The sequence below is a fragment of the Numenius arquata genome, chromosome 11, assembly GCF_964106895.1.
Source record: "Numenius arquata chromosome 11, bNumArq3.hap1.1, whole genome shotgun sequence".
In the NCBI taxonomy this organism is placed as follows: Eukaryota; Metazoa; Chordata; class Aves; order Charadriiformes; family Scolopacidae; genus Numenius; species Numenius arquata.
In genome coordinates, this window is record NC_133586.1 from 26,550,326 (window position 1) to 26,567,418 (window position 17,093).

Genomic DNA, 17,093 nt, shown 5'->3' on the forward strand with positions numbered 1-17,093 from the left:
AAGCGGTCGGGCTTCATTCCAGGCTTGGTGTCTTCTCCGTGGTTCTTGCTGGATTCCCAGGACTATGAAGTGCTGTCGGTGGGGACACCAAGTGTGGTGACTCTATCGGATCTGTGTCCCCTATGGAGCTGGAGCTCACACCTAGTATTTTGCACTTAAAACAGATGGCACCTTTCATCCCAAGATCTCAAAGTGCTTTATGGAGGTGGGGAGCCCACCTCCATAATTTTAAGTCTTTTCTTTCAGTAGGAAAGAGGCCAGGATGAAGCAGAAGACAAAGCTGGAAGGTGAAAATATTTTTAAAAAGCAATAAGACATTCTTTGTTGATAATCACAGTCAAGGGTGTTGATGACCATCTGTGTGACGGTGCTGTGAGGACGGACATTTAGCCCAAAAATGTCTTCAGTGATAACCACGAGTTACTGTTTTTATACAGCACTGGTGTCTTAGTTAAAAAAAAAAAAGAGGAAAATGGCTCTCATGCCCATGGCTGTCAAAGTGCATTGCTGCCATTAACCAAAGGTTGCTTGCCAAAAAGCGATTGATTTCTAATTATTTCTTGGGCCTCTTAATTGATAAAGACTGTTGTGGGTGCAGGTCGGGTCTCTGTGGAGCTGCCGGTGTGGCTTCTGGGGCAATACCAGGGGCTTGCACACGGAGTTATGTATATTAATTTATTATTATTATTTTTAAAATTAAAGACTTGACATTTCTGTCAAAATTTTCTTTCTAAAGCCTGCCTTTGAAGCGGGTGACGTTACAGGCCGCGGCCCCTTTAAGCCGGCCGTTGCTAGGAGACAGGGCTGTCCAGCGGCGGCCGCCATTTTCCGCGGGGCTGCGGGAGATGGCGGCGGGCGCTGGGGACTGAGACGGCCTGGGCCGGGGGGCTCTGGCAGCGGGGCCGGGCTCTGCGCGTCCTGCCCCCAAAATAACAAGCGGCACGGTGGGCTGGATCCCTCCCACTCCTCTGGGGGCCCAGCCTGGCCCTGTGCTCCTTGAATCTGCCATCTCGGCAGACCGGGGTGTCGAGGTCGCACCTCCTTCTAGGCCGTAGGGTTGGTGCTGTGGAGAGGATGGTGGTGGCAGTCCTTGCAGAGGCTCGGAGGTGGATCGCCTCACAGGCTTGGCCCAACTGAGCCACCTCTACCTGCCCTGAGCTCGCACATCCCACCCCAAAGTGCTTCAGACTTCAGAGCTGCCAGTGTGCATTGGATGCCCAGGTCCCTTCTGAGCCTCTGGCAGGCTGGGCCGGTGTTTCCTGCTCCTCTGGAGTTGCGAAAAGCGGCTCCAGCGTGGGAGAGGTGCTGCTTTTGGCAGCCACCAGCAGCCGTCATCTTCCTCCTTGCTGCCTCCCTCTCAGCTTTGCCAGCGTTGAGGTGAGCACACGCAGGTCTGGCACAGTAACGCAAGTTAATAAGCAAATGCAATGCTAAGTCTACAGGTGGTATCATGCCGGCTTAAACATAAATCAGTATTTAATTAGCAAGTCTGGCACAGCCACAGTCCTCCCGTTGTTTTGTAATGTGATTATACCTTAACAGGCTGCTCCCCCCACAGCCTGATCTGTGCTCCGGGTGCTGGGAGACAGGTTTACAGCCTTTTAACCTAAAATCACAGAATGGTAGGGGTTGGAAGGGACCTCTGGAGATCATCCAGTCCAACCCCTGCCAAAGCAGGGTCACTCAGAGCAGTTGGACAGGAACGTGTCCAGGTGGGTTTGAATCTCCCCAGAGAAGGAGACTCCACCACGTCTCTGGGCAGCCTGTTCCAGGGCTCTGCCACCCTCGCAGGAAAGAAGTTTTTCCTCATGTTTAGATGGAATTTCCGATGTCCCAGTTTGTGCCTGTTGTCCCTTGTCCTGTCCCCGGGCACCACTGAGAAGAGTCTGGCCCCATCCTCTTCCCACCCGCCCTTTAGATACTGCTCAGCATTGATGAGATCCCCTCTCAGTCTGTTCTTCTCCAGCTGAACACCCCCAGGTCCCTCAGCCTTTCCTCAGCAGAGAAATGCTCCAGTCCCTTGATCATCTTCATAGCCTCCGCTGGACTCTCTCCAGTAGTTCCCTGTCCTTCTGGAACTGGAGGGCCCAGAACTGGACCCATTGCTCCAGATGTGGGCTCACCAAGGCTGTATGGTTGTATTTTGGTTGGTAGGAGGATCTCAAGGGATCCCCACCATGCCCTGCCGTCTCTCTCCTGTGTAGAAATCACCATCCACAGCAAGGAGGAGGGGAGGCACCCGGGAACCAGGAGGAGATGCCGGCACTGGAGCCCGGCTCTTGCCTGGTGGGTTGCTGGCAGCTGGGGTGGTGAGACGGGACTGCCCACCCGTTCCCTCTCTGCTTCCAACAACACACCCAGACAGGTTGTTCCTGGCAGCCTTGGGGATGTTGGAAGAAGCCAGCCAAGCCAGCGCTCCTGGCTGCAACCCGGCCCTGCGGAGCAGGGGGTGCCGGGGGCCATCCCGCCTCCCGCAGCACTGAGAGGGGGTGCCGGGGGATGCAGACGAAGGGCTGGGCGTGTGGCGGTACTTTCCAGCCACCCTCACAGCCGCCAGTATTGCTGTACCCCTTCTCACAGCTGCTGACACCCTGACCGTTTCGGTTCTGGCAGGACCCAGGCGTCAGAGTGAAAGAGCTGTGCCGAGCGCGAGGGCTGGAATGGAGGCAGAGGGAAGGTTTAAAGTGTTTATATGAGTCGTTGCCCTAAATCTGCCTGGCACCTGCTGCTGGGACAGTGGGACCTGCAGGCGGTAGCACAAAGACCTTTCCCTTCGTGCCCCAGGAGAGCTGCTGTGATCCTCCCACCGGGTTGATTATTTTACTTTATCTGGAGCCTCACCAGCGCCCGCAGCCTGTGTTCCCCTCGTGCCTTCTCTGCCCTTCCTCCTCACCCTCGGGGGTAGTACCCCAGATGCACCAAAGGCATGGGCACCCCGGGGAGGCTCAGCAGGACACCGGTGACCCCGGGCTGGACCAGCCTCCCTTTCCCACCAACTACCAGTGGCCCTGGGCACAGCCCTCGGTGGAGGAGAGGGAAAAAACCTGTGTCTCTCTGGGATCTAGACTGGCCGAGGACTGAGGAAACAGCTCCGCCCTGGGGGATCTGCACCCCCCTGCCCACTGTGGATCCCCCCCGGCACTGTAAATCCAGCAGCGGGCCGGGGCTGCTGGCATGTCCCCGAGGTGCTCCCGGCTGGGGACAGAGCCAGCAGTGACTCAGCAGGCGCCCACCAGGCTGCAAGCCCACACTACGGGGAACCGGGTCTGGGGGGCTTGGGGACGCTCAGCAGCCCCAGGCTGAGAGCCGGACCCTTCGCCTGGGGGCTGTTGGGTGGTTGCAGCACTCAAGCAGCAGCCCAGGGTTTTGGGGTACATTGTGCCATCTGGGCAGCACGGGGACCTCCTCCACTGGCAGCCACATCCCACTGGCTCCTGGCAAAGCTGGGCTGTGGGGATTTGGGGATTTGAAATCCCACACATTGTCACGGCTGCTGCCCATGGCAGGTCTCCCCCGCTCCCCATGGCCACAAATGCCACCTGCAAGCCCAGCCCTGCTCAGCAGCAAAGGGTTAAGTGCTGGGCCAGCTATCAGGGAAGCTTTCCTCTCCTCCTTTTCTTTGCCAAGGTTTAAATTTAGTCCCTGCATGAACCCAGGCGACTCAGGCATCGGGTTGCTCCAAGGCTGGCAGCGCTGGGGAGCACCTGCTACTGCTGCCTCACTGCAAAAATCCCCCCGAAAGCCGGGGCTGAGCTCTGCCGGTGGCAGTCAGGGCCGGCAAGCTGTAGAGACCCTCCTGCCATGCCGGGTGCCCCCGGCTGCTTGATTTGGGTCCCCCGGAAGAAAGGCAAATAGTAGCCATCCATCAGTCAGCTCTTGTGATTCCCAGAGGTGCTTGGTGGCTGGTTTGATTTCATGCCTTGAGTTTGCTCCTGGCTGCTTGTGATGCGTTTTGAGGGAGCTGCTGCTTGGGGCAGGGTGGATTTTGAGGAATCCCCCAGGATGGGGACGTGCTGTCCCTGCAGGGAGGTGGGCAGAGATGCCAGAAAAGGAGCCACGGATGGGACAGAGGGCACCCGGGGGCTCTGCCATGCCCTCAGTGCTGGGGATGGGATGTCCCCAGAGGGATCTGCAGATGCCCCAGCCCCGGGGTAGCCTAGCCTGCTGCATTGGGGGGCACAGCCTGGGTACCTCTGTAGGGTGTGGGGACACCCTGTCACCTCGCCTGCGGGTTTGGGGAGCAGGAGCACAGGGTGAGGGGGCTGAGGAGGGTGCTGGCAGCACCCCGGCAGACCCCTAAGGCTGGGGGCAGCGGTGTCATCCCTGCAATTGCACTTGGCATCGCCTCCCCCGGGCTGGCGCTCACTGACATCCATGTGATCGAGGGGCTGCTCCATCCTGCCACTGGGTCCAGCCGCCGTGACGGCCAGGGAGCCAGAAGGTCGAGTAACCAGCGTCCCCGGCGGAGCGTCCCCGGCACCCAGGAGGGTCCCCCAGCACTGGCTGGCATCCGCCAGGGTCATTCCTGCCATGATGCCCCGTGGGAAGAGGGACCCCATCCTGCTGTCCCACGCCGAGCTGCCCAGCACTGACGGCGAGGGTCCCCGCAGCGGTGGGGATGGCCGGCGGTCTGCATCGGAGGAGGAGGGCCACCTCCCCGGTCTCCCCCGCGACGACCTCACCAAGAGCATGTCAGGCTCCTCCGTCTCCTCCTACCATTCTGCCCTGTGCTCAGAGGGGACGGAGACCTTCAAGGACTGCCTGGAGTTTCTGGACGAGGAAGGGACACCCCCCCGGGACACGGGGCAGCGGGACAACCGTGCCGAAGGGGCTGCCCCAGGGCGCTGGGCTCCGGCGGGGGCCCCCAGCGTCCCCCTGCCGCCCGGCCCCCTCACCCGCCCGCGGCAGGCTCAGCTGTCCATGGCAGCTAAGAATAGCCTGGCGCCAGGGCAGGGGGGCAGGATGGGTCCCCTCGGCAGGGACCGGCCGCCTGCCACCGCTGCCACCACCACCAGCGGGGAGCTGGCTCTGCCCCGGCAGCCCAGGGGGATGCTCAGTGGGGCGCCCAGCGATTCGGACGAGGCGGATGGTGAGGTGCGGGCACTGACGGCCAGGGCTTTCCGCAGCCTCTCTGGTCCCCCCGGCGCCCGCCTCGACATGTGCAGCTCCCACACCTCCTCCAGCCTCTCCAACTCGCTCTCGGAGGACAGTGGGCGGCCGCGGCGGTGGCCGGTGGCCGGCGGCGAGTCCCGGGGCACAGTGGCAGCCCTCCATGGCAGGGTGGGCTGGCCCTTCCCCACCGGCGTGGATGGGGAGCTGCTGGGCTTGCTGGGAAAGGAGCAGTTTGAGTGCGTGGATGTGGAGCTGGAGAGCGGGGAGGCCAGGAAGGGCCACGGCAAGAAGAGGACCGTCCCCAAGCGCCAGATCCTGCTGAAGAGGAAGGAGAGGAAGGAGATGGGTTTTGGCCCCTGGGGTGACAGCCCACCCCCCCAGCCTCTGCCCCCTGCCAGGAAGGAGCCCCCCAGGGCCATTGGAGATGACTTCAGGCTCAACTACAAGCAGTTCATGAAGACAGCCTCCCTGGATGCTGATGCCAGCAAGACCAGGGCGGCCTCTTGCCTGGTGAAAAATGTCCTCGCCAAGAAAATGCAGTACGAGCAGAGGATCAAGATGGAGCAGAAGGGGCTGTGGGGCAGCTCGACCTCCTCCGGGCCATCTTCTGCCGGCACCGACCTGCTGGGGGATGGCCTGGAGGGCAAGTCCAGCTCACTGTCCCGCTCGGACTGCAGCTTCTCAGCCGAGGACCTGCAGGGTGGCGGGATGCCAGGGGCCATGGGGGACACCACTGCCACCCGTCCCACCAAGGGAGTGGTGCTGAGCGAGGCGACGAGGGAGAGCGTCTGCAAGCTGAAGACGACCTTCAACGAACTCAATGAGAGGATGAAGTACCGGGAGGTGCTGCAGGGCCACCGGCTGCCCAGTGCCACCGAGGAACCGTCGACCGAGAGGATCCGCTACCGGCGAGCACGTGCCTTGTTTGAAGCCCAACCAGAGGTGGGGAAGACGCTGGATGTTGCCCCCAGATTTGAGAGAGGGCCGAGGCCGTGGCCCAGCTTGAGGCAGCGAGCCATCCGCCCCGGCCACCCCCAAACCCTCCCCTTTGAGGCCGACCGCCTGGCGCTCCCCGCCCCGCCGCCCCGCCGCCTCTTCACCTCCCAGGCGCAGGAGGTGAGGCTGGTGCTGCAGACCCAGCAGGAGGAGAAGCCACCGGCAGTGCCCTGCCAGCCACCCAACCCCAGCACCCCAGCACAGAGGTCCCCACCAGCCATCCCCCCCAAGCTGGAGGATAAGGGGAAGGGGCACATCCCCCAGCCCCGGGATGTGCGCAAGTTAGTGAAGAGCAGCTACAGCCTCTGCTTTGGAACTACCGGCGTGTCCCACGGCACCACGGCACCTGCCAGTGGTGGGGAGCCACCGGCGGCCACCCCCCTCGTCATCCACTGCACCTCGGTCCGCCGACAGGACACGACCACTGAGCCGGGAGACGGGGAAGCACTGGCAGCTGCCAGCCGAGAGCCAGACCCGGCACACACCGAGGGTGCCGCAAAGCTTGCCAGCGGCCAGCCCTCGCCTGCCCGGGGCTCCCCTGTCCACATCACCAGGGTCCAGGCCATGCAGAGGGAGGTGGCCACAGTGGAGGAGCCACCGGCATCCCCCCCACGCCGGGAGCGGAGTGAGCTCAGGGTGCCACCACGGACACCCATGGCTGAGGGGGTGCCACACGTGGAGACCCATCTCCATGTCCTGGTGGGCCGGCGGTCCCCGGCAGCTGGGGAGGGGTATCCGGCTCAGAGCAGCACCGTGCTGCGGACAGAGAAGACCGTTCTCCTCCCGCCACCACCACCAAGTCCCATGGAGAGAAGGGACGGACATGGCCAGGGTGGCACCAGAGGGCTCCGTGCCACCGAGGGCCCTGAGTCAACAGTGCAGCAGCATGGTGGCCATGATGGTGGGGACCCCCGAGCCAGACCCCTGGCCAGCAGCAGCGTGCACCCACAGCCTGGGAAACCGGTGGAGAGAAGCGCACCAAAGCCCCCCCCACCAAGCGAGCAGGTGTCAGCAGGGAGCAGCAGCTCTGCGGGCAGCATCGGCCCCATCGCCCCGTTTCGAGCTGGGGAGGTCGGCGAAAGCCCCTCTGGCCGGTTGCCGGAGCAGAAGGAGGCCTGGGAGTATTTGCCAAAGTGGCCAGCAGCCACTGAGCCTTACCTTCCTGCTTCCCCAGCGGAGAACTCCAGCTATTTAGCAATTCCCGTGAAAGCCCCCAAATCCTCTCCAATGCCAAAGCTGCCCTCTGTCCCCAACCCGGCCAGCGGGTCATTTGGGACCCCCTTGGTCCCCAACCCGGCCAGCGCATCCTTTGGAACCCCTATGGTCCCCAACCCAGCCAGCTCATCCTTTGTGACCCCCTTGGTCCCCAACCTGGCCAGCACATCTTTTGGGACCCCCTCAGTTCCCAAGCCAGCCAGTGCTTCTTTTGGGACCCCCACAGTCCCCAACATGACCAACTCATCTTTTGGCTACCCATCAGCCTCCAGCCTGGCCAGCACATCATTTGGGGCTCCCTTGGTCTCCAATCCCACCAACAAGTCTTTTGGGACACCCTTGCTTCCCTACCCAGCCAGCGCATCCTTTGGGACCCCCTTGGTCCCTAATGCAGCCAGCGTGTCCTTCGGGACCCCCTTGGTCCCAAATCCATCCAGTGCATCCTTTGGGACCCCCTTGGTCCCTAATCTGGCCAACTCATCGCTTGGGACCCCCTTGGTCCCCAGTCCATCCAGCGCATCCTTTGGGACCCCCTTGGTCCCTAATCTGGCCAACTCATCACTTGGGACCCCCTTGGTCCCTAATCCATCCAGCATATCTTTTGGGACCCCCTTGTTTCCTAATCTGGCCAATTCATCACTTGGGACCCCCTTGGTCCCCAATCCATCCAGCACATCCTTTGGGACCCCCTTGGTCCCCAACCCAGCCAGCTCATCCTTTGGGTCCCCCTTGGTCACCAACCCAGTCCCCACTTCCCTTGGGCACCCATCAGTCTCCAACGTGGCCACTTCATCCTTTGGATTCCCTTTGGCCTCCAACCCATCCAGCGCTCCCCTGGGGACTGGCGTGTCCCCCATGGCTGGTGGGGAAGCTCCCTGGAGCAAACCCAGCCCCGAGCACCCCCTGTCCCGTCCCTCCGAGGGCCCAGCCACTGCAGAGCACCCAGTGCCACTGCCCTCAGCCCAGCCCCAGCCTCGCCTTGAGGAGGCTCCCCATTTCCTCAGGAGGACTGATGGTGCCTCACCGACCAGTAAGAGCACATCCAGCCCCACCAAGCCCCTTGCCCCCCACCAGGCCTCCCACCGCAGGTTGCTCGTGGACCCCGACAGCGGGAAATGCTACTACATGGAGCCACCGCGGCAGCCCCAGCTGAAAACGCTCTATGACCCTGAGACAGGGCAGTACCTGGAGGTCCTCGTCCCACCGGTGGCATCACATGCTGGGCTCTACCAGGCTCCTTTCAACCCTCTGCTTGTGGCCCCGGGGGTCTACGCTCCACCCTATGTGCCCTATGGGGGCTTCCCGGGGCTCCCGGCAGCCCCACCGCCTGCCGCCCCCTCCCCGGCACACCCCGACCTGCCAGCTGCCCAAAACCCCGGCTTCTCCGGGACCTTCAGCCCTGCTCCCAAGGGCGAGGGGCCACCTGCTGCTGGTGGTTCTGACTGCGGGTACCTGGAAAGCCTCTACTACATCCCTACGGGAATGCGGGCCAGTCCCGGCCCCGGACAGCCCCCCGCCCGCGCCAGCCCTGCTGGGCCCGAGAAGGAACCCCCGCTCCGGATGTGACTATCCTTGGCTGGGGACGGATCCACATGGCATGTCCCTTCCCAAGTGGCCGGTCTTGATCCCCAAAATCAGCATCATCCCGTCACTGGAGACACCCCCCCTGACCGCGGCTGAAGTGCTAAAAGGGGTAACGGGCATCAGCTGGACCTCATGGGAATGGGGAGAAAAAGGGTATTTTCCAGCGTGAGCACCTGGCAGCCCCTGTCGGGGGGGTTGAAGTCACAGGCTGCAGCAAAGGGACCAGATGCACGGCCCCCACTTTCCCCCTACTGCTGGTCCTGTCCCGAGGGCCACCCGGGCTGGTGGGCACAGGGGAACGATGGCCCAGCCAACCGCCAGCCCCAACCCCCAGCCAGGGACTCTCTAAAACAGTAATAAAAATGCTGAGGCAGCATTAAATCCTGCATATTCCTCCCGAGTTTGCGTAGTCTGTGAAGGGGGACTGTGAGGGGCTGCAGTCCGTCTGTCTGTCCTGGAGCACCCACTGGATCAATCCCTGGTCCCTGGGGCAGGAGGGGACTCTGTGGTCAACGGTGATCCCTAAACCCCAGCTCTGAGCCCTAAAACCCAGGCTGAGCTCCAAAACCCAGGCCTTGAACCCCAAACCCCAGCCGCAAGCCCCAAAACCCAGCTCTGAGTCCTGAGCCCCCATCCCTTGAACCCCAAACCTTCCCTGAACCTCAAACCTCAGCCCTGAGCCTCCAGTCCTGAATCCCAAATTCCAGCCCTGAACCCCAAATCCCAGCCCTGAGCCCTAGCCCTGAACCCCAAACCCCAGCCCTGAGCCCCCAGCCCTGAACCTTAAACCCCATCTCTGAACCCCAAATCCCACTCCTGAGCCCAAGCCCTCAACCCCAAACCCCATCCCTGAATCTCAGCCCTGAACCCCAAGCCCCAGCCCTGAACCTTAGCCCTGAAACCCAAATCCCAGCCCTGAGCCCCAGCCCTGAACCCCAAATTCCAGTCCTGAACCCCAAATCACAGCCCTGAGCCCCCATCCCTAAACCCCAAACCCCATCTCTGAACCCTAAATCCCAGCCCCAAGCCCCATTCCTGAACCCCAAATTCCAGCCCTGAACCTTAGTCCTGGACCCCACATTCCAGCCCTGAGCCCCCATCCTGAACCCCAAACCCCATCTCTGAACCCCAAAACCCCACCCCAGCCTCGGAGAGTCCACCCTATCCCCGGGAGGATTTGGGTCCAGGAGCAGGGGTTGGGCATTACAGGATGGAATTACACCCAAAACCACCCGGAGAGGGGACAGTTGTTTGGGGACACCCCACACACACCCCACACACCCCTCTGTCCCCATGCCCTGGGGATGGATGTGGCTGCGTCAGCCGGATGCAGGTGCATCAGCCACGCATCAGCGCCCACTTGCTGGCCCAGGGGGGGTTTATAACCACCCCACCCCTCCGCCCCGGCGCTCTCAGCACCGCCGCAGGATGCAGCCGGTGCTGGCGGCATGGCTGGCCCTCAGCCTGCTGGCTGGGACGGGGGCCCAGGAGATGTGCGGGGACCCCCCCGCCGCCTCGGCCCGCTCCATCCCTGCCCCCCAGCTCAGCCCTGAGGAGCGGCTCTCGCCTCACATGCCCGAGGCCCTGCGCTGCGACGCCTGCCACGCCATCGCCTTCCAGGTGGGTATCGGGGAGGCTGCACCCCGAAACCGGGGGTGAGAGTCCTCGTGGGGATGCTCTGGCTTGGGGACATCCTGCTGGCTCCCCTGGGGCACCCCACTGATGGCTTCCCGCCCCAGCACCCCAAAAAGGCCCTTTGGGGCCAGTGAGCTCCCTTGCATGGACCCACCACCCCATGGAAAAGTGCTGGGGCCTCAAGGAAGGGGATGTGGACCCCATCCCTGCTTGGGATCAGGGTCACGGGGGGGCTGCTGCCCTCACTGTCCATTTTCTGCCCCCCCCCCCCAGATCGAGGAGCAGCTGCGCAGGGCAGAGGGGAAGGTGGGCAGGAAGGCACTGAGTGAGTCCGACTACGTGGAGGTGCTGGAGAGGAGCTGCTCGCAGGGCTGGGAGAGGTGAGTGGGGTGTTCCCGGGGATGGAGACGTCCCCAGAAACAGGGTTACCCAAGGGATGGAGACATCCGCAGGGATGAAGGTGTCCCCAGAGACTGGGGCTCTCCTGAGGGATAAAGGTGTCCCCAGGGATGGGGGTATCTCCATGGGTTAGGGGTATCCCCAGGGATGGAGGTGTCCCCATGGATGGGGGTGTCTCCAGGGATTAAGGTGTCCCCAGAGATTGGATGTGCCCCGAGGGATGGGGGTGCACCCAGGGATGAAGGTATCCCCAAGGAATGGGGGAGTGTCCCAAGGGATGGGAGTGTCCTCAGGGATGGAGGTGTACCCAGGGATGAAGGTATCCCCACAGACAGGGTTGTCCCAAGGGATGGAGGTGTCCCCGGGATGGAGGTGTCCCCAGAGACAGGGGGTGACCCCAGAGACAGGGAATGGAGGTGTGCCCATGGACAGGGGTGTCCCCAGAGGTGGGGTTGTCCTGAGGGATGGAGGTATCCAGAGGAATAGGGGCGTCTCCAGGGATGAGGGATGTCCCCAGGGGTGAGGGTGTCCCCAGGGACAGGGAGGTCCGCAACTCCTGCCTCTCCCTGCAGCTACGGGGTGCAGGAGCTGGACGGGGAGAAGCGGCTGGCAGGGCCAGGGCTGCCGAGACAGGAGCCCATGACCGTCATGGTGACGGGGGGACCCTGGCCAAGCAGGTAAGTTGGGGATGTTGGCAATGTTGGGGGGTTCCGGACACCGTCCCCTCGCTGCCATGGCAGGGGGACGTGGCGTGACCCTCTCCGTCTCCTCTCAGGCTGTCCAAGATGTGCCACGGCTACGTGGGCGAGCAGGGGGAGGCGCAGATCTACGGGGCGCACCGGCGGGGCCCGGCCGCCCTGCGGGAGCTGCTCTGCCACGGGGAGAAGGGGGCCTGCGCCGGCGGCAAAGCCGGGGGGCCGTCCTCCCCCAAGGCCCTGCAGAACGAGCTGTAGCCCCGCCACAGTTAATGCTTAATGCCCTGGTGACCTTCGGAGCCGACTTCGTCCCCAGCGAGAGCCAACACGTGCCGGGAGGTGGGCACCTTCCCGGCATCGCCTGTCACCGGCATCGCCACCGTCCCTCGACGCCCAGCCCAGCCGTGGCGGGATGATGCCAGTGGCAGCCGGTGCCCTGCGCCGCAGGACCCCCCGCCAGCCGGGAATTACTCTGTAACCCCCCCCCGGCTCTAATGTTTTACCAAGGCGGTGCTCGCCGGCGGCAGCGCCCCGTCCCCTGCGGCGGTGCCAGCCCTAATTAAAGGAGTTAATAGCTGATCCGTCCCCAAGGCAGCGCTCCCCGGTTTCACAACCGGCAGCCAATGGCCGCCCTCCCGCCCGTCACCCCGCACCGTGGCCCGGCCCGGGTGGTGGCTAAAGTCCTTCCCACGCCCATAAAACCCCCTGTGCGGTGACATCGGTGCTGGGGCCACATCGCTGGAGGATGGGGACCCGCTCGGGAGACCTGGCTCAGCCCCAGGTGAAGGCAGCCTCCATCCCTGTCCCCGTCCCCATCCCCGTCCCCTCCTTGGCCATATCCCAGGGCAGTGGAGAGGGAGGCGGGTGGCCAAGGGGTCACCAACCCCAAATGATTGGATGGGGTGGGTTTGGGGGCTGCGGTGAAGCCGGGGACCAAGGGGACACGCCGAGATGCTGCAGCTGGGGCTGGCTGTGCCATCCCTCCTGGTGCCTGCAGGGTGGTCTGGGCACCCCGGGGCCAGTGGGGACCCCCCTCCAGCCTCCCCTGGGGACGAACCATCATGGAGGGACCGGCAGATTTCAGGGCCCAGACCCCTCTCGGGGGTGGGGACCAGTGCTGGGTGGGACTGATTGGCCACACGTGATGGCTTGGTGGCCCGTGTGTCCCCAGGGCAGAGCCCAGCCCCGTTCCTATGGGATACTGGGGACAACACTGACCGGCTCCCCCCTCGCTGCTAGAATGGGAACTCAGCTCTCGCCTCCATCAGGCCCCCGCACCCCCCTGGGAAGGAGCCGCCTGCCGTGGGGAGGGTGAGTACTGGGACACCCCCCCGCAGCACCCACCCCACGTCCTCCTGTGACCCATCGATGGGGACCAGCCAGCAGGGATCTCTCCCCATCCCTGAGGGTGCAGGGGGTCCCATGGGGCAGGATGTCCCCCCCTGTCCCCAGCCCCCCTGGTGAGCTGGGGCTGAGCTGTGCCCCCTGCATGCCAGGACCCCAGGGCAGGCGCTGGGCCCCCCCGGCCGGAGGTGGACATGGTCTACAGAATCGAGGACGTCCCCCCCTGGTACCTCTGCATCCTCCTGGGCTTCCAGGTATGGCCTGGAAGCGGGGTACCCCCACTGGCAGAGCCCGAGCCCCCCTTCCCCGCAGCGTGGGGCACCTCACGGCACCCTAGTCCCGCTGAGCTCCCCCCTCACCCCCCCCAGCACTACCTGACCTGCTTCAGCGGCACCATCGCCGTCCCCTTCCTGCTGGCTGAGAGCCTGTGCGTGGGCAAGGACCAGCTCACCGTCAGCTACCTCATCGGCACCATCTTCACCTGCGTGGGCATCACCACCCTCATCCAGACCACTGTGGGCATCAGGTAGAGCCACGGCCCCACCAGGGACCCCCCCCAGCCCGTCCCCACCCAGGCCATGGGCACAGGCATCCCCTCTCGTCCCCGTCCCCCCCAGGCTGCCCCTCTTCCAGGCAAGCGCACTGGCCTTCCTGGTCCCCGCCAAGTCCATCCTGGCTCTGGAGAAGTGGCGATGCCCACCTGAAGGTGAGGGCAAGGTGGGGGGTTGTCCAACTGCTCCCCCCACCCCAGGGACCACCTCACCCCCCCCCCTTCTATCCCCAGAGCAGATCTACGGCAACTGGACACTGCCCCTCAACACCTCCCACATCTGGCAGCCCCGCATGCGAGAGGTACACCCCACCACCATCCCCGGGGGACCCTAAAATCACCACTGGGGCGCTGACCCCTCCTCTCTCTCCTCCTCCTCCTCCTTCCTCCGTGCCCTGCAGATCCAGGGGGCCATCGTGGTGTCCAGCCTGGTGGAGGTGGTCATCGGGCTACTGGGGCTCCCCGGGGCGCTGCTCAGCTACATCGGGCCGCTGACCGTCACCCCCACCGTCTCCCTCATCGGCCTCTCCGTCTTCCAGGCGGCCGGCGAGAGGGCCGGCTCCCACTGGGGCATTGCCACCCTGTACGGCAACGGGGACAGGGATGGGGGGACAAGGGTCCCCCTGGAGCCAGAAACACGCTGGGGGCATGAGGGACCTCGTGTGTCTCTCTCTTCCCCCCAGGACCATCTTCCTGATCATCCTGTTCGCCCAGTACCTACGGAACATCACCATTTGCCTGCCCAGCTACCGGCGCCGCAAAGGCTTTGTCCTGCTCCGCGTCCAGATCTTCAAGTTATTCCCGGTAGGGACTGGCCCAGAGCTGCCAGGTCCTGGGGCGGGGGGGTCCCAAAAATCCCCCCCTTTCTCCAAGCATGGGTTTGACGTGGGGGCACATCCCCGGTCTCTGCCTCCGCAGATCATCATGGCCATCATGGTGGTGTGGCTGCTCTGCTACGTGCTGACGCGCACCGGCATCTTCCCCAGCCAGCCCGAGGCCTACGGCTACAAGGCCAGGACGGACGCCCGGGGGGAGATCCTCTCCGTGGCACCCTGGTTTCGGGTCCCCTACCCCTGTGAGTGCCAGGCAGCCCTGTGCCACGCAGGTGCCCCCCATGCCCCTTCACTCTGGGGGACATGGGGACCTGGCTCGGCATCACCAGCGCTGGGGAGCACCCGGGGGGGTCCCAAAGCAGCCCCGTGAGCACCAGGGGGGGCTGATCCTGGGGTGCTCCCCACCCTGACACCTCGCTCTGCCCCCCTGGGCAGGCCAGTGGGGTCTGCCCACGGTGACCTCGGCGGCCGTGCTGGGCATGTTCAGCGCCACACTAGCGGGCATCATTGAGTCCATCGGGGACTACTACTCCTGCGCCCGGCTGGCCGGAGCCCCCCCGCCCCCCGTGCACGCCATTAACAGGTACAGCCAGCTGGCCCTGCCGGTCCCCTGCCCGCGTGGCATCCCCGGGGGACGGGGCAGTGGGGACCAGCCCCCTCGTGTTGTTCCCCAGAGGCATTTTCACCGAAGGCATCTCCTGCATCATCGCGGGGCTGCTGGGGACCGGCAATGGCTCCACCTCCTCCAGCCCCAACATCGGCGTCCTGGGCATCACCAAGGTACCGGGGCCAGGGAGGGGTCCCCACTCACCGAGGAGGGGGGACGGGGGCCATCACCCCATCTCTCGGTGCAGGTGGGGAGCAGGAGGGTGATACAGTACGGGGCCGGCATCATGCTCATCTTGGGGACCATCGGCAAGTTCACGGCACTGTTCGCCTCCCTGCCCGACCCCATCCTCGGGGGGATGTTCTGCACCTTGTTCGGTAACGGTGGCTCGTCACACCCCGTCACCACCACCCCGCGGGGCACGGGGCAGGCCGGGAGGGCTTGGGGCTGGGTGTGGATGCCCTCGGCTGCCTCCCTGGGGCTCCCTGCCCGCCCGCGACCCGGCCGCTGTCTCTGCTGGCAGGCATGATCACGGCCGTGGGCCTCTCCAACCTGCAGTTCGTCGACATGAACTCCTCCCGCAACCTCTTCGTGCTGGGATTCGCCATGTTTTTCGGGCTGATGCTGCCCAACTACCTGGATTCCCACCCCAAGGCCATTAATACAGGTACCCGCCCGCCAGGAAAAGCCCTGATTTGGGGTGTTTAGGAAGTGAGGTCGGGCAGATCTCGCCGGAGCTTGCCCATCCTGGGGGAAGCAAGGATTAATTAAGCAAACCCGGCTCCTCGCAGCACGCCTCGGCTCAGTCCCCGCGCTCTCGCAGGTGTCCCCGAGCTGGACCAGATCCTGACGGTGCTGCTGACGACGGAGATGTTCGTCGGGGGCACCATCGCCTTCGTCCTGGACAACACCATCCCGGGTAATCCATCACATGGGGAGGAGGCGGGGGGGGTTGGAGGCAGATTTATTTTGCTTTAGAGCTGCTGGGGGGGATGGAGGGCGATGGGAGCGACGCTGGGCCAGGGGGGCAGGCAGGGGAGGGGGTGTCTCCCGGCCTCTCCTGTCTCCAGGAGGTGTCTCCCCCTGTCTGCGTCAGGGACGGCGGAGGAGCGAGGGCTGGTGCAGTGGAAGGCGGGTGCCCACTCGGACAGCGCGGCCAGCGCCAGCCTGAGGAGCTACGACTTCCCCTTCGGGATGGGGGCGGTGAGGAGGAGCCGCTGGATGAAGCGCGTGCCCGTCTGCCCCGTGTTCACCGGGTTCAAGGCCCGGGCGAGGGACAGCGGCATGACGGCAGTGGCCGCAGAGGGGCAGGACACCCCGGACGGGCTCTCCGTGTGCACCAAGATCTGAGCCAGGGGAGGGCTCGTGCCCCGGCGCCGAAGAAGCCGAGCCGAGCTCAGGGTTTGTCAGCAGCCGGCAAACCCAAAGGCGCCCGCCCTGAACACCGGGCTAGGGAAACTCAGAGGTGGCTTTTGGGGACATCCCCAGCTCCCAGGGTGCCTGCCTGAGGACCACCACCCCCCTGCCATTGCTCCACCTCAAGTTTTAGCTGGTTGAGACTCATTTGGTGCTTCCTGAAGCTCGTTAGCCACTTGCTGAAGCTCATTAGCCACCATAAGAGCCAGCCAGAGCTCCCAGAGCCACGAGTTTTCACCCCGTGCCCTCAGCTGGGGCAGGGCTGCCTGGCGGCTGGAGCGGGCTCTGTGCAGGGTACAGCGCCCAGCCCAGCATCAAGATGCCTCTTTTTAGATCATACAGTAAAAATAAAGTAAAAAATTCAAGCTCTCCTGCCCCACTGAGCGTCTTTGCTGCCTCCTGCACTGCTCCCTCCTCCCTCCTGCAGGTTTCCCTGCTCCCCCCCCGGGGCTGCCCCAGGCAGAGACACCCCGGATTTCACCCAGCCCTGGTTCCTGCCCGAGCCCCGGTGCCATGGGAGAGGGGGGTCAGCCCCTCGTCAAACCCCTCCTGGTCTGGGAAGCACCCAAGAGCCCGCTCCATCCCGGCCTCATGGATCCCATGGTGACAATGAAACCCATTTCTGGGCTTGAGTTCAGCACCAAAATGCCGAGGTCGAAGCCAGCATGGTGTGACCCTGTCACTGTCCCCACCAGCATGGTGGCACC

The 17,093-nt window shown here is 64.0% G+C and overlaps 3 protein-coding genes across 3 annotated transcripts; all 3 read left to right on the plus strand.

The window, feature by feature from the left end:
* The first annotated feature begins 4,533 nt into the window (after positions 1–4,533).
* PROB1 (proline rich basic protein 1) lies at positions 4,534–9,288 on the plus strand. The gene is made up of 2 exons (XM_074156102.1): positions 4,534–5,262; positions 5,317–9,288. Exons 1-2 carry the CDS (start codon positions 4,534–4,536, stop codon positions 8,887–8,889), a joined length of 4,302 nt encoding a protein of 1,433 aa, XP_074012203.1. The 3' UTR covers positions 8,890–9,288.
* A 923-nt stretch (positions 9,289–10,211) lies between these two features.
* Positions 10,212–11,894, plus strand: MZB1 (marginal zone B and B1 cell specific protein). Its single transcript, XM_074156491.1, is given in 5 exon segments — positions 10,212–10,262; positions 10,264–10,527; positions 10,816–10,922; positions 11,514–11,618; positions 11,717–11,894. Coding segments are annotated over 5 exon segments (705 nt in total).
* A 487-nt stretch (positions 11,895–12,381) lies between these two features.
* SLC23A1 (solute carrier family 23 member 1) lies at positions 12,382–16,320 on the plus strand. The gene is made up of 15 exons (XM_074155822.1): positions 12,382–12,417; positions 12,876–12,947; positions 13,133–13,234; positions 13,349–13,506; positions 13,598–13,686; positions 13,765–13,832; positions 13,932–14,113; positions 14,214–14,334; positions 14,449–14,605; positions 14,799–14,946; positions 15,038–15,143; positions 15,218–15,347; positions 15,494–15,637; positions 15,794–15,889; positions 16,067–16,320. The coding sequence occupies exons 1-15, from the start codon at positions 12,382–12,384 to the stop codon at positions 16,318–16,320; spliced, it is 1,863 nt and encodes a 620-aa protein (XP_074011923.1).
* Positions 16,321–17,093: the final 773 nt, after the last annotated feature.